This window comes from Aulonocara stuartgranti (genome assembly GCF_965226115.1).
Source record: "Aulonocara stuartgranti genome assembly, chromosome: 7".
NCBI classification, from domain to species: domain Eukaryota; kingdom Metazoa; phylum Chordata; class Actinopteri; order Cichliformes; family Cichlidae; genus Aulonocara; species Aulonocara stuartgranti.
In genome coordinates this window covers 39,722,940-39,736,244 of record NC_138945.1, presented here as the reverse complement: position 1 = coordinate 39,736,244, position 13,305 = coordinate 39,722,940, and the positions used below count along the sequence as shown (strand labels likewise).

Below are 13,305 nucleotides of genomic sequence, written 5' to 3'. Positions count from 1 at the left end.
TAAAAGTATGAAGTTTTATTTATTTAAAAATATATATATATTTTATTAGATTATTCTTTTTATTTTTGATCTTTGACAGATGAAAGTTCAGGAAACAATGGCAGAAACGTTCAAAGATGCAGAACGCTGCTGTGAAAACAGGTTAACAAAGATCACAGCAGCTGACATTAAGGGTTTGTTGTGGGCTGCATCAGGCTGAGTCCCTGCACAGCGAGGCACAGAACCTCCAGCAGAACCTCTGGGGGCAGCTCGGGCCGGTCCCAGCCGTCACTCAACTCTTTCAGCTTCTGATCGTTCAAACAGATGAACTCGGCCGCCCAGCGGAGCTCCCCTCCCTCCTGCAGGGGGACGGGCAGGGACTCTGGCAGTGTGGCCCGACCGTCCTTCAGACCATCCACCTGGAGAAGCAGAGAGGGAGCTGTTGTCTGATCAGATTCAAACATGAGGAAGACTCCGCCCACAGGCTGCTGATAGTGGGCGGAGCTGCTGTTGATGTGCTTTTACACGTGTGGGATTTTCTGTTTAGTTTTAGTTTATTCTTCTTCATTACAAAAACATGACAGACGATGCTTTAAGGTGTCAGATTACACATGTTCAGTGTGCTCAGTCTGTAGGATAAGCTGTGATCAGGCTGGCAGCTGTTGAGAGGAGCATGTAGATGAATGCAGATGAATGAGTGAATGGACCCACCAACTGGTTGAGGACTCTCAGAGTGTCTGGACTGCAGCAGGTCAGAAGTGGCGGCACTTCATCTGGCAGAGCTGCACAAACATGAAGAAGAAAGACAAAGTTTGATGACGATGTGATGAACTGAAACACTGAAACACTTTGCTTCAGATGTGTCAATAAAACTGTGAGCTGAGCTCTCACACACTCCCAAATCACACCTGAACACCTTTATCTCAGCCCCACCACCTCCAGCTCACATACCACACCTGATGTGGAGCATCTACATGTTACTGGATGGGATAAATGTCTCAGAGCAGGTCAGCTGACTTACTGTCCAACGCGCTGACCAACAGGTGAACAGCATCCTTCACAGCAGTGGAGATGTTTGAAATATCGAGAAGGTCCATGAAGGTGGAGACAGCCTGAGACAAAGTGCCTTCAAATGCTCCATTACTGCAGTGATCCAACTGAGAGAAGCAGAGGATTATTAGTAGTAGTATCAGAGCAGGGTGGTGTTTAGTCATGGAGAACATAAAACTACAGTTATGTCCATAAATGTTTGGACAGAGACAACTTTCTTCTAATTTTGGTTCTGTACATTACCACAATGAATTTTAAATGAAAGAACTTAGATGCAGTTGAAGTTCAGACTTTCAGCTTTAAGTCAGTGGGTTGAACAAAAAGATGCATAAAATTGTGAGGAACTAAACCATTTTTAACTCAATCCCTCCATTTCAGAGACTAAGTATTTAGACAAATTAAATAACTGAAAATAAAATGTTCATTTCTAATACTCTAATGCTGACAAACCTTTGCTGGCAATGACAGCCTGAGGTCTTGAACTCATGGACGTGTTTCCTGCTTTTTGATGCTCTGCCAGGCCTCTACTGCAGCGGCATCGAATTTCTGTTTGTCTGTGGGCCTTTCTGTCTGAAGTTTAGTCTTCAACAAGTGAAATGCTCAGCTGGATTAAGATATGGTGGCTGACCAGGCCATTCAAGAATATTCCACTTGTTTGCTTGAATAAACTCCTGGGTTGCTTTGGGTGTAGGTTTTGGTTCATTGTCAATCTGTATTATTAAAAACCGCCCATTTAATTTGACTGTATTTAGCTGGATTTGAGCAGACAGTATGTCTCTGACATCAGAATTAATTCAGCTTCTTCTGTCCTGTGTCACATCATCATTAAACACTAGTGTCCCAGTGCCTACGGCAGCTATGCATACCCAAACCATCACACTGTCTCCATCGTGTTTTACAGATGTTGTGGTATGCTTTGGATCATGAGCTGTTCCACGCCTTCTGCATGCGTTTTTCTTGTTCAAAGAATACTTTTCCAGGACTGTGTTTGTTTGGTTTTTTTGAGCCTTTCTATTCTTGAGTCTTATGAGTGGCTTGGACCTTGCAGTGAACCATTTGCATTTACTTTCATTCAGTCTTCTCTTTATGGTAGACGGTGTAGTTCAGTTGGTTGGATGTTGTGAGGTTATGACCTCACAGCCCACTGCCCAGTTTCAGTCATTGTGCAAATTTACTGTTTATAAGATTGGGGAAACCTGCAGCCAGCTGAGAGTGAAGAAGTCACTTGGATGAGTGACAAAATGTTTCTTCCACTGAAAACACTTTGTCCAGGTGAACAGAATCCCCTTTTTGGGATTTCCTTACCTGGATGATTGAGCACGCATCAAGACATGAAATGAAGGGGTTTCTCTTCCCCATGGAAATGATTCTGTGATCATCCACCACTGTTGTCTTCTGTGGACCTCCAGGTCCAGGTGCTGAGTTCACGAGTGCTTTCTATCTTTCTCAGGATGTACCAAACTGTAGTTTTTGCCACTCCTGATATTGTAGCAATTGTTTTTTTCTTCTGTTTTTTCAGCTTAAGGATTGCTTGTTGCACCTGCATACAGAGCCGCACCTTGTTTGTTCGCAGCAAAATCGTCAAAATGCAAGCACCACACCTCAAATGATCTCGAGGCTTTTTATCTGCTTAACTGACAATGACATAACAAAGGAATTGCCCACATCTGCACATCAAGTAGCCTTTGAGTCAACTGTCCAATTACTTTTGTAATGTGTATACCCTCAAATGAAAGCTGAGAGTCTACATTTATGTCTGTTATATAACTATAATTGTAACATGTTTCAGTTAATGGGTAAAAGAAAAACTTGTGCCAGTGTCCAAATATATGGCCCTAACTGTACTTGCTGTCTGTAAAGCCCCAAGCCTGTTGTCAGTATTGGTTGTTGGGCCTGTGCATACATGATTGATAACCAGCAGCATCCATGGTTCCGATAGCTGAGAAATATCAGTAAAGAGCTTTTAGAAATATAATTAAGCAGCAATAACTTTAAGCGATCCTTTTAATCAGTTTCTCACGTTGAAGTGTATGGAATGCCAGGACTGCCATAATGAATTAATTAAATACACCATTAAATAATTAATTAAATGTGTCAATAATTAATTAAAATTGGAATTAATTAAATAAATAGTTATGACACATGTAATTAATTAATTATTGACACATTTAATTAATTATTTATGTATTTCACATTTTAATTAATTATTGACACATTTAATTAATTATTTAATGATATATTTATTTATTTCATTTTGGCAGTCATGGCGCCTGGCTCTCATCTTGAAATAATTTTATCTGTCAGCCTCACCCATCAAACTCAGGGGGCGGGGTTAACGCTGATCGAGTCAAAACCATTGCTTTGGCCTGGTGGCCATTGTTTCTAGCACACAACAACCGGCATGTGGAAGCTAACAGAACTGAGCTTTGAAAAACCCTGTTTGTGTGTCACCAAATACCGTTTTAATATTTTTTTAGCCGAGAATGTAGTGGTTTAATCTTCATGTGTCTGGTCGGTTTGTCAAGATACAGCCTCTTTGCAAAAGTGCTTCGATGATTTCGGAGATGTCTGCCCAGTCTCACGGCAAAGCGTGGGATAGACCCGCTCGCCTCGCAAGCAATCCCACCGACAAAGCTCAGGCCCCGGTACACAGCTGTAGTAACCCCCGCTGACTTCTTTTACTGAGGTTATATTTATCGGTGTTTTATTTCCTGATGTTCTTATGTGTCCTACGTGTTTCAGTCGCCAATTCTGAATTCTAACATTAAAAACATGTTTAAGGAGGAGAGAGCAAATAAATCTGTTTAACATCTGATCTTTGGGTTTTTGTTCAGTAATCAGCGTGACCTGTGTATAAACGCATAAAAGAGATAACGTTGGTGTTTCCGTCATGTAGTAACTGCTGGCTTTAACTGTACAAAGGTTGTTCGACACTATGAAACACATACAGACTTCATGATGTTTGGCTAATATTTTTATTGTGAATATTAATCATGCTGACCTCGCTCTGTACACCACGCAGCGAGGTCAGCATATCCACGATATCCTCAGCTCCATGAGTTAACACAGAGTTTCCCAGCTGACTATCTAACTGCCAACTATTCCAGAGACATGAAAATATACAGCATAAAGAAAAGTGTAAGAGACTCAGCAGCAGATTAGAATAACAGTTATACATTTAATAAATCACCAAATGAATCCAAGAAACGAGCAAACCTGTTCCGACAATTTGAGTTTGTATTCCCTCAGCTGCAGACTCGCTGCTGTTTAAATGTTTGAAAAGGAAGATTAGATATAAACAAACGTCAAACATAGACTCAGTCTGCCTTCACATTTGATATGAGGCCAGCACGTATAGTGGCTGTGTCCTGTTTTAAGATCATACATGTAAAATTGTTGTCTGACCTCCGTCGATCCAGCCGCTCAGAGTCCGTGGTTACCATGGTTACTGCATAAGCAGCTATAATGTTAACAGCTGGCACTGAGAAAACCTACCGGCAGCATGGGTGTTTATGTTTTTCATTGCAAAAGAACTGTCTGAATGGTTAACTGAAGTTAACTTGGATAAATTATAGTTAAGGAGTATCACAGATAACGCCTACGTGAGCTGTGCGACTGTTCACCACTACACTGAAATCAGCAGGCTATTACTGAAATACACGTGCTATATCATAAACTATGATATAAATAGGGAGGTCCTACTAACATGTTTAGTTTTAAAGGACACCTTCCTGCCTTTAGTCTCATTCATGAGCAGTATTACTTTTCTTCTAACATCCAGAAGTCTGCACGATGTGTTTCATAGTTTGTAACAAGCCTTTGACAGGTAAACATAACATGACCGAAAAAGCAAAAAAATGGTTCATTTATGTTTGATGTGTGTTTATTCCTCCCTAAATATCGTCGGTGAAGTTCGCCATGCACGTCAGATTTTCCTGCGCATTTTTTATACCTCTGCCAACAGAGAGAAAAAAAAAAATCACATTCTAACAGACAGCTGGTGCTTAGAATACAGTTGAATAACTATTAAAAAACAGATGATATAATATTTCTGTCCAGGTTGCAGACTTCATGATGAACATGCTGTTGCAAACTCTGCTCCTCTCGGTGGAAATGCGCCTTCTCTTTCCTCTTTGTATAAAAACATTTTAAAAGTCAGTTTAATCTCAAAATTCACAGTTAAATCCAAAACACACCAGATAAAGAAAAGCGAATAGTTCAGTCTCACACATGTGCCAGTGAACCATTAAACGTCTGTGAAACTATGCAGTTATGAAACGTAACTTTAACCTCAGCCAAACCGATTTGCTCAGTTGTGAATAAAACAGCGAAGTAAACGTGACCCGACAGACAGAACCTGAGTGAATGAAGTCCAGCGTTTAACCACTGAGAGCTAAAACTCAGCTGAGGTTTCAAAGCTGTGTGCCGGTGATTGGACATCAGCCGCTGATGAAGCTGGTTCGCCTATAAAGTGCTCTGTAAGGAAACAAACTCCAGCAGCTCTGCGCTCGGGGAAAACACTATATTTACTTATCTTGTGCAGAAAATTGCGCTGACATTGCTTTATATCGAGCACCGGCTGCCCAGTTAAACTGTGACTATCATCAGGTAACGTAGGCGTGTTTCTTGAATTAGCAGCAGGTGTTAAACAGCTGACAGATGAGGAGGAGGATGCATGCAGGTAAACTGAGGGTCTGTTGAGCTGATCGCTGGTTTCGTGAGAAAAATGTCAGCTCGTTCTTTATGTTACAGAAGCACAGAGACACAAGACCAGGCGGAAAGAGACGATCGTTCGGTGAAAATGAGAATCTGCGAATGCAACATGTGGAACACGGAGAGTGGAATATGTAAACAAACCGGTTAATGTACCCCCTCGGTGCACTCTGCATGCTAATTGTTAGCAGAGCTAGTGAACTCTCTGAAAACATCTGAGCACTTTTGCAAACATGTTCTATGTTGACAACCTGACCAGACATACGTCGCGACATTTGCGGCTAAAACACTGTTAAAAGTGTAGCTGGTGACAGAAAAACGGGGTATTTTAAAACTACACCACCACCATTGCTGCCTGTGATTTGATCTGCATTCTGGGATACCTGGCTGCCCCAAGTCTACACAAGCAATCGATTATCTAGGATCGACCTGTTTTGACTTACTTTCCACGGCAACCAATCAAATGTTAGAGAAGCTGCATGGGCAGCGTTAACCCCGCCCCCTGAGTTTGATGGGTGAGGCTGACAGATAAAATTATTTCATGATGAGAGCCAGGCGCCAGGACTGCCAAAATGAAATAAATAAATATATCATTAAATAATTAATTAAATGTGTCAATAATTAATTAATTACATGTATCATAACTATTTATTTAATTAATTAATTCCAATTTTAATTAATTATTGACACATTTAATTAATTATTTAATGGTGTATTTAATTATTTCATTATGGCAGTCCTGGCGTTCCATAGAAGTGGAGCAATTTTGCTTCACTCTTCTTAGTGCACTGAGGTTTGTGAGGATTTATTTATGCACAGGATTCTTAAGATCCTGCCACTCTTACAGTTTTCAGAGATGTGCTGATGTGCTCTGATCATTGACCTAGTTTTGATCTAAGCTTTAGCTGTGGGACAGATGGCCTCACATTTGAATCTTGAATACTCTGGTTATGGAAGAGTTTACAGTTTACTCTGTTCAGCTGCTTAGACATCTCAGCTGTGTTCTTGGAGTCTTGGAGTTTGTTCAGAAACAACTTTGCAAACCTAAGCTGAGCTTTTCCGTTCTTTTTAGAAAGAAGAGGCTTTCTTCAGGCAACCCTTCTGAACAAACCCCACATGTTCATTCTTTTTCTAATTTTGCTGTCATGAACTTAATCATTTAACCTAAGGCCTGTGGAGTCTGAGATGTAGCGCTTGGGTTTGTTGCAGTTTATCTGAGGTTACATGGTCTGACCTGGGATGTCCACTGGTGGGGTAACTGTAGCACTGTGTTAACACACCTGAATGCACCAGATCAGCAAACTGCCAAAACATTTGCTTTTATACAGGCACTCTCCTTTGCTGATAATCCGCTAGACTGATGCTTGTTTATTCTTGTGGAACCTCCATTCTCACGTGACTGCCTGTTTAACCATCTCTTCACTTTTTGTTCCTTGCAGTAACTGATGAAGCATCAGTTGAAGAATTAAGATCAGTGGGAGATGAAACCTCATGATGAGCACAAAGAAGCTTCAGATGTTGTAAACATTCTTCTTACTGTTTGCTCCAGCAGAGAGAGAGTATCCCCATCCTCAGCAAGCTCGCTGAGCTTCTTCAGTAGATCATGACGGGTCGACTCAGGAAGATCTGCCAGCGGCTGCAGAAAAGCATCCTTCATCTTTAGTTCTGCGGCAAACACAGAAATAGCAGAACTGATACGATCACACTCAATAAATTAAAGCAGAGTTTGTGCTGTAGGTCCCAAATTCCAAAAGCTTCACTCTGATTAATTCAGAACAGGGAAAAGCTCAAACTGTCAGACACACCTTCTTTAATCTGTTGTAGCATCGCACTCTCTATGTCATCGCCAAAGAGTCCATCTGAAAACAGACCTCAAGATTATTAAAAGTGAGAAAGACTTCATGTTGATGTGAACATTAAGACAAACATGGCATCAACTTCAACCACACACAGCAACATACCGAGGGCACCTCGAGTCCAGGGTTCACACGAGATCTCTAAATGAGAGCAAAGGACAGAAATTATACTCAGTAATACACACACACACAAACACACACACATGCAATCAACACAGTGTTGTGCTCTTACTCAGCTTCTCATCCTCTATCTTTATCTCCACCAGGCCGTAAGCAAAGGTGGATTTTTCTGGAACAGTGAAGCTTGTCTTCTCTTTTCTGTGGCCCTAAAAACATTTATTTTTTGTTAAATTACACATAACTGCACAATCAATACACAAGCATAGAAGAAACACTATCATTGTTCTCCATTTGCCACACAATTTAGATGATCTTCAGTCCATTTCCAAGAGTTTTGGAGACCTTTGGTCTGAAGTTGCTGAGGTGAAGGGATCAGGTTTACAACAGACTGCTTGAATTCTTCCAAACATTTTAAAGAGCTGCTGCAGCGTGAACACCCAAATTCTAAAGCTGCTGCCCTCTTGTTGTTGGAACTGACAGCAGCCTTTGACGTGGTCGACCATGATATCCTGCAATCACAGCTGGAATCATATGATGGCCTAATAGCGTTTGCTCTTCAGTAGTTTTGGTCCTTATCTGGAAGGACTTTTTATGTCAACATGGGCCATCACAGCTCCAAAATAGCCCCCCTTAATTATGGTGCACCTCAAAGCTCTAGTTTGGGTCCTGCCTTGTTTGCACTGCATATGTTGCCACTGGGATCTGTTTTCTCACAGTACAACCTTTCTTCACTTTCTTCTTTTTTCACTATTTTGGAGATGACTTTGAGATCTATCTGCCTTTAAAAGCAGGGACAGGCCCACTTCAGTTATTATTATGTTGCCTTGATAGTGTTAAACAGTGGATGTCTTTAATTTTTTATTTATTTTTTTATTAAATGAAAACAAAACAGAAGCTGTCATTTTTGGTAGCTTCATTAAGCCCATTGACAGCAGTCCAGGCCCCTTATCCTCCTATTGTAAGACAGTGGTTAAAAACCTCGGTGTGTACCTTGATGGTTGCTTTAAACTGTGTAGGCAGGTGAGTTCAGTAGTCCAATCCAGCTTTTTTCATTTAAGACAGCTAGCCAAGGTTAAGCCGTACCTTCCAGCTAATGTCTTTGAACGTGTTATTCATCTCTTCATTACTTACAGACTGGACTACTGCAATTCTTTGTACTTTGGTTTGGACCAGGCCTCTCTTTATCGTCTCCAGTTGGTCTGAAATGCAGCTGCTCGTCTGCTAACTGGCACTAAACAGAAGAAGCATATTATCCTGGGTGTGGCCTCTCTACATTGGCTCCCTGTTCCTTACAGGATCCAATTTAAATTTTTACTTTTTGTTTTTAAATCATTTAACGGCCAAGCGCCTTCTTACCTATTTGACCACCTTTATATTTATGCTCCAGAAAGAACCATGAGGTCCAAACTAACCTTAACTATTCAACAGACTAAACTTAACTATCGTGGACACAGAGGCTTCTGTGCGGCAGGTCCCAAACTCTGGAATTGCCTTCCTCTTAATATTAGATCTGCACAAACATTCAAACATTTTAAATCGTTACTAAAGACACACACTTAAGTCTGGCTATTAACACACTCTGACCTAAACATTTTTGGTTTTAACAGCCTTAGTTGTTGCTGTTGTTTTAGTTTTTTTAATTGCTTTTCTATAGTTTACTGCATCACTGCATTTTATTTATTTTAGTGGCATTTTACATTGTTAAGCACTTTGTGCAGCATGGACTGTTTGGAAATGTGCTATATAAATAAACTTGACCTTGACCTTAAATGTTACACACAGCTCCATCAGATGATGTCTACAATGGTTCTTGCTGCAGAGCATCTGTTTATGTGCCACTCTCCGGTAAATAATCACGTCACTCTAATAAAATGACCTGGCTACACCACGGGTCAGGCCTGGTGCCAGGGTTTACAGTGCTGGGTATTCTGCCTGCTTGTTAGCATTGCAGTGTAGGAACCAGGAAACCGTGGAAACCGTGCTCTGTGGCAAATGCTGTTTTCTAAATAGTAATTTGGGAATTATGCTCTTCATAGTTGTTGAATTTTTACACAATACTTATTTTTATGACTTTAACCAGTCTGCTACTCAGGAGTTTATTTTTGGGGGGTTATACAGGAACTTGTTTCTTCCTCAAATGTGGCCTTGAAATAGGCCTGCCAGGGACGTTTATGACCACAAATAGCCTTTGAGTTCCTGAAGTGGAACAAAGTTAGTGGAGTCCTGCGGAAGTGGATTGGATTCCCAGAGTCCTGATGTCCGCAGAATCAGTTTTGATTAAACAATGAGGCAGAAGTTACCAACAGTCTAAATCTGCCGGAGAACTGTGGCAAATTTTCAAAATGCTGAAGAACCGACCATTCACGTAACTTACAAACAGAGGAACTGAATACATAAAGAATTCCTGATTCAAATTCATTAACTCGATCACTTTAATCACTACAGACAAATCATGCTGCACCTGCACTCTGGACAGTTTGTTCTTCACAAACAAGTAATCAATTCATTACCAATACAGCTCAAACATGAGTTACTGAAAACAAAGCTGAGCCCAGAATGTCTTCATCCTTTGGAGATTCACTCACCTTTGCAAACAGACTCAGTATCTTTATGCAGGAGGCTAACAAGGACCCATCCCTCGTGCACTTTCTAATAAGTGTGACAGGAGAAGAGTTGTAAATTGTCTGGTGAACAAAAGCCAGTTTATCCTTCGTTTTCAGTGCCAGCAGGTTCACTTTGTCTGTTTTTATGGTCCTGGAAACAGGAAGCAGCAGCAGAGAGTAAAAAGGTTAGTGCATGTTTGGAAAACAACGATCGCTGAGCAGAGACAGAGCCCTACCCGTCACTGAGCGCGCTCCTCAGGGCTTTAAGGTCGACTTTCTTCGACATCATGTCGACGGGCTGAACTAGTCCATCCATACTGTCAGCGCCTGCATTCACTTCAGCTTCATACACACCAATGTCTTTTCCACCTAACCCTCCTCTCCCGCTCGTCTTTGTTGAAGTCATGAAATTACTCACAAAGGGCTCATCTGTGCACTCTGGAGGGAGAAAGGAGCATCACTTACACATGATACAGTCGTTCTATATATTATGAGGTCAATGTACCACAACACACAGGTCAGCTTAATGAGGGGGAGTTATTTAGGAGACAGAGGCACACCCACCGCCACCTCTGGTATAACTGGAGCATAAAGACACACACTCCCAGCTGATTCTCCCTTCTGTGGATTAAGGAATGTATTAGTTCACTGTGACACTGGTGAGCCTGTTTGCCTTGCAGGTCACAACCCATCATCCTCTGTCTTACTTTATCACCCTTCCTTTCTTTCTGGCAAAAGTATGGACGATGAGGGGCAGAGATGAATAAGATAGATTCTGTGAATTAAGGTCAGCATGTGAACTACAGTATTATATCATCATCACCAGGCCAATGGGACTCAGTCATAAAAAAAGGTGTATTTATATTGTGTGACACAAAATATGTGTGTGTTTATGCATCTGAATACACACCTGGGCTGAAGTCTTCCACCTCCATGAGCTCGGGCAGACTGAGTTGCATTATCTTGTACTTTTGCACTGGCCAGAATTTTCCTTTGCTGACTTTGACCAGAGTCAGCAGATCTACTTTCTTGATTAGGCTCTCATTATAGATGAGCTCTTTATCTCCCACCTTGTCAATCAGTTTTTTGGCCTCAGCTGCAAACATCTTCTGTGGAGACAATAAAACAAACACAGCTGTTTTCAATTCACTGCATGGATTTCTTAATGGTTAATTTGCAGATTTATCCAAATGCTGCAAAAATGATCAACTTTTCCTGCGTCCAGGAAAAGATAGGACACTGTCTAAGATGCAAATCTAAAAGAATGCAGCCATTTGCAAATCCTTATAACCCAATATTTAATATAAAAGAGTAAAAATAAAGCTATGTTTCTCTGATCGTTACCAAAACATTGCAGTATGGAGCCACTCAAAATGCTAAAAGTTCAACATATTAAACACTGAAACTGAGAAATGTTGTGTCTGTGAAAGGTATCTGATTACAGCACGTCACTCAAAACCATCTGAAAAACAGACACGATTTATAACCATTTAAATATTTCTATTTGTGTCTCTCAAACTTTTAGTGTTCCCGTTCTCTATGACAGTTGTTCTAAAATGTTCCAATTCTTTCGACCATTTCATACAAATAGGAGTTAACCTCCAGTGAACTGTTTTCATCAGCATCAGTATTTTCCTAATCGCCTATTTTATTTATCCACAGTTCACTAAAAACATCAGAATGTTGTGATAGGAAGTTGAAATTATAATCAAATCTAAGTAAATTTATTAACAGGTTCAGTAAGCAAGCTCATTAATCCTGTTTTATACTCTTTACATTGACTCCCAGAAGAGATAACAAGCACTCCACGGCCAGGCTTCAGCCTTATTGAACACTCTGCTGCTCACAGACTCATCGTACCAGATGGAAGCTGGAGGAGAACGCAGCCTTTCAGTCTGTGGCTCCAAGACTGAAACGTTTTTGTTTAGTCAGGTTTTTCTGATGTTCACTCTATTCTGCGGCTCAACTTGTTTTTCTATAATATATTATTTTACTCTATTTTGTTGTACAGTGCTTTTTCTGTGTGTTCTAAAAAGACTTTACTTTCTTAAAAATAGAAATGTATGGTGCTGCATCGACTCCTACAAACACTGAACCCTCTCATTCTCTTCAGCGATGACCTCATGGTGGTGTGATCTGAAGGTTTTCTGTAGTTATTACTAAATTATTTCAATTCTAAATAATTTCTCATCTTATTCAGATATGTACAGTCTGCTCTGAGCAGAGACTTTGTCACTTAATCTGCACATACAAGTGTTTCCTGTGCAGATGTCACACAGCGCTGAAATATCTTCATTATCTCATGTTTAATCTATGGTGAGATATCCGCATTTTTACAGACACAGAGTTTATAATCAGCTGAACTAGTTTTTAACAAAATACAAGTGTCTCAAATGATGTGTTCACTGATCACACAGCAATCAGGAAACCCATTAGCACTACAGACATAAACAAGCTTAAGCTCAACAGGGATGCACACACTGATCCTTCAGTAATAAAGCGCTGTTTCACCTGCACTGCAGGATTACGACTGTAGCTTACAGTGGTGGGCGCAGACACCACTAAAACACCTTGTTGTTTTGGTGTCACTCTGCTGCCTAAAATAACACGAGGTAAGCTGAAACACAGAGCTAGGAAACACTAGTCTTACCGTGCTCGTCCTCAATGCCAATTAAACTGTTGTTTCGCTTTCTCTGCAGCTTCAGGAGTATCAGGGTCCTCGACCTACAGGAAATGAGTAGTGTGGTGTTTTTAACCTCAATGCCTGCAGAGTTCAACAGCTGAAAGTTACACTTTTCAAAAACAGCTACCCTCAAAGGCTATAAATTTATTATAAATGACACCTTATTGCACTGATCATATAAAAAGCCATGCTAAGAAATCATATAAAAGCCTTGCTATAATCTGCCTGCAGTGGTTCTTTTATCTGTGGCTCTTATCAGGATAAGAGAAAATAGAAGTTGTCAACTGAATTCGCCTGCCTG

The 13,305-nt window shown here is 40.7% G+C and overlaps 1 protein-coding gene across 1 annotated transcript in view; it reads right to left on the bottom strand.

Moving 5' to 3' along the window:
• LOC309712239 (uncharacterized protein) overlaps nt 1-13,305 on the bottom strand; it is a 28,319-nt gene continuing 15,014 nt past the window's right edge. Inside the window, exons 4-14 of the mRNA XM_082542902.1 lie at nt 12,972-13,045; nt 11,232-11,430; nt 10,558-10,759; nt 10,304-10,472; nt 7,831-7,924; nt 7,704-7,739; nt 7,548-7,601; nt 7,280-7,407; nt 1,001-1,136; nt 691-761; nt 1-398 (exon numbers count right to left, since the gene is read on the bottom strand). Coding sequence (XP_082399028.1) covers nt 168-398; nt 691-761; nt 1,001-1,136; nt 7,280-7,407; nt 7,548-7,601; nt 7,704-7,739; nt 7,831-7,924; nt 10,304-10,472; nt 10,558-10,759; nt 11,232-11,427 — 1,317 coding nt within the window. The 5' untranslated portion in view covers nt 11,428-11,430; nt 12,972-13,045 and the 3' untranslated portion in view covers nt 1-167. The remainder of the gene's footprint in view (nt 399-690; nt 762-1,000; nt 1,137-7,279; nt 7,408-7,547; nt 7,602-7,703; nt 7,740-7,830; nt 7,925-10,303; nt 10,473-10,557; nt 10,760-11,231; nt 11,431-12,971; nt 13,046-13,305) is intronic.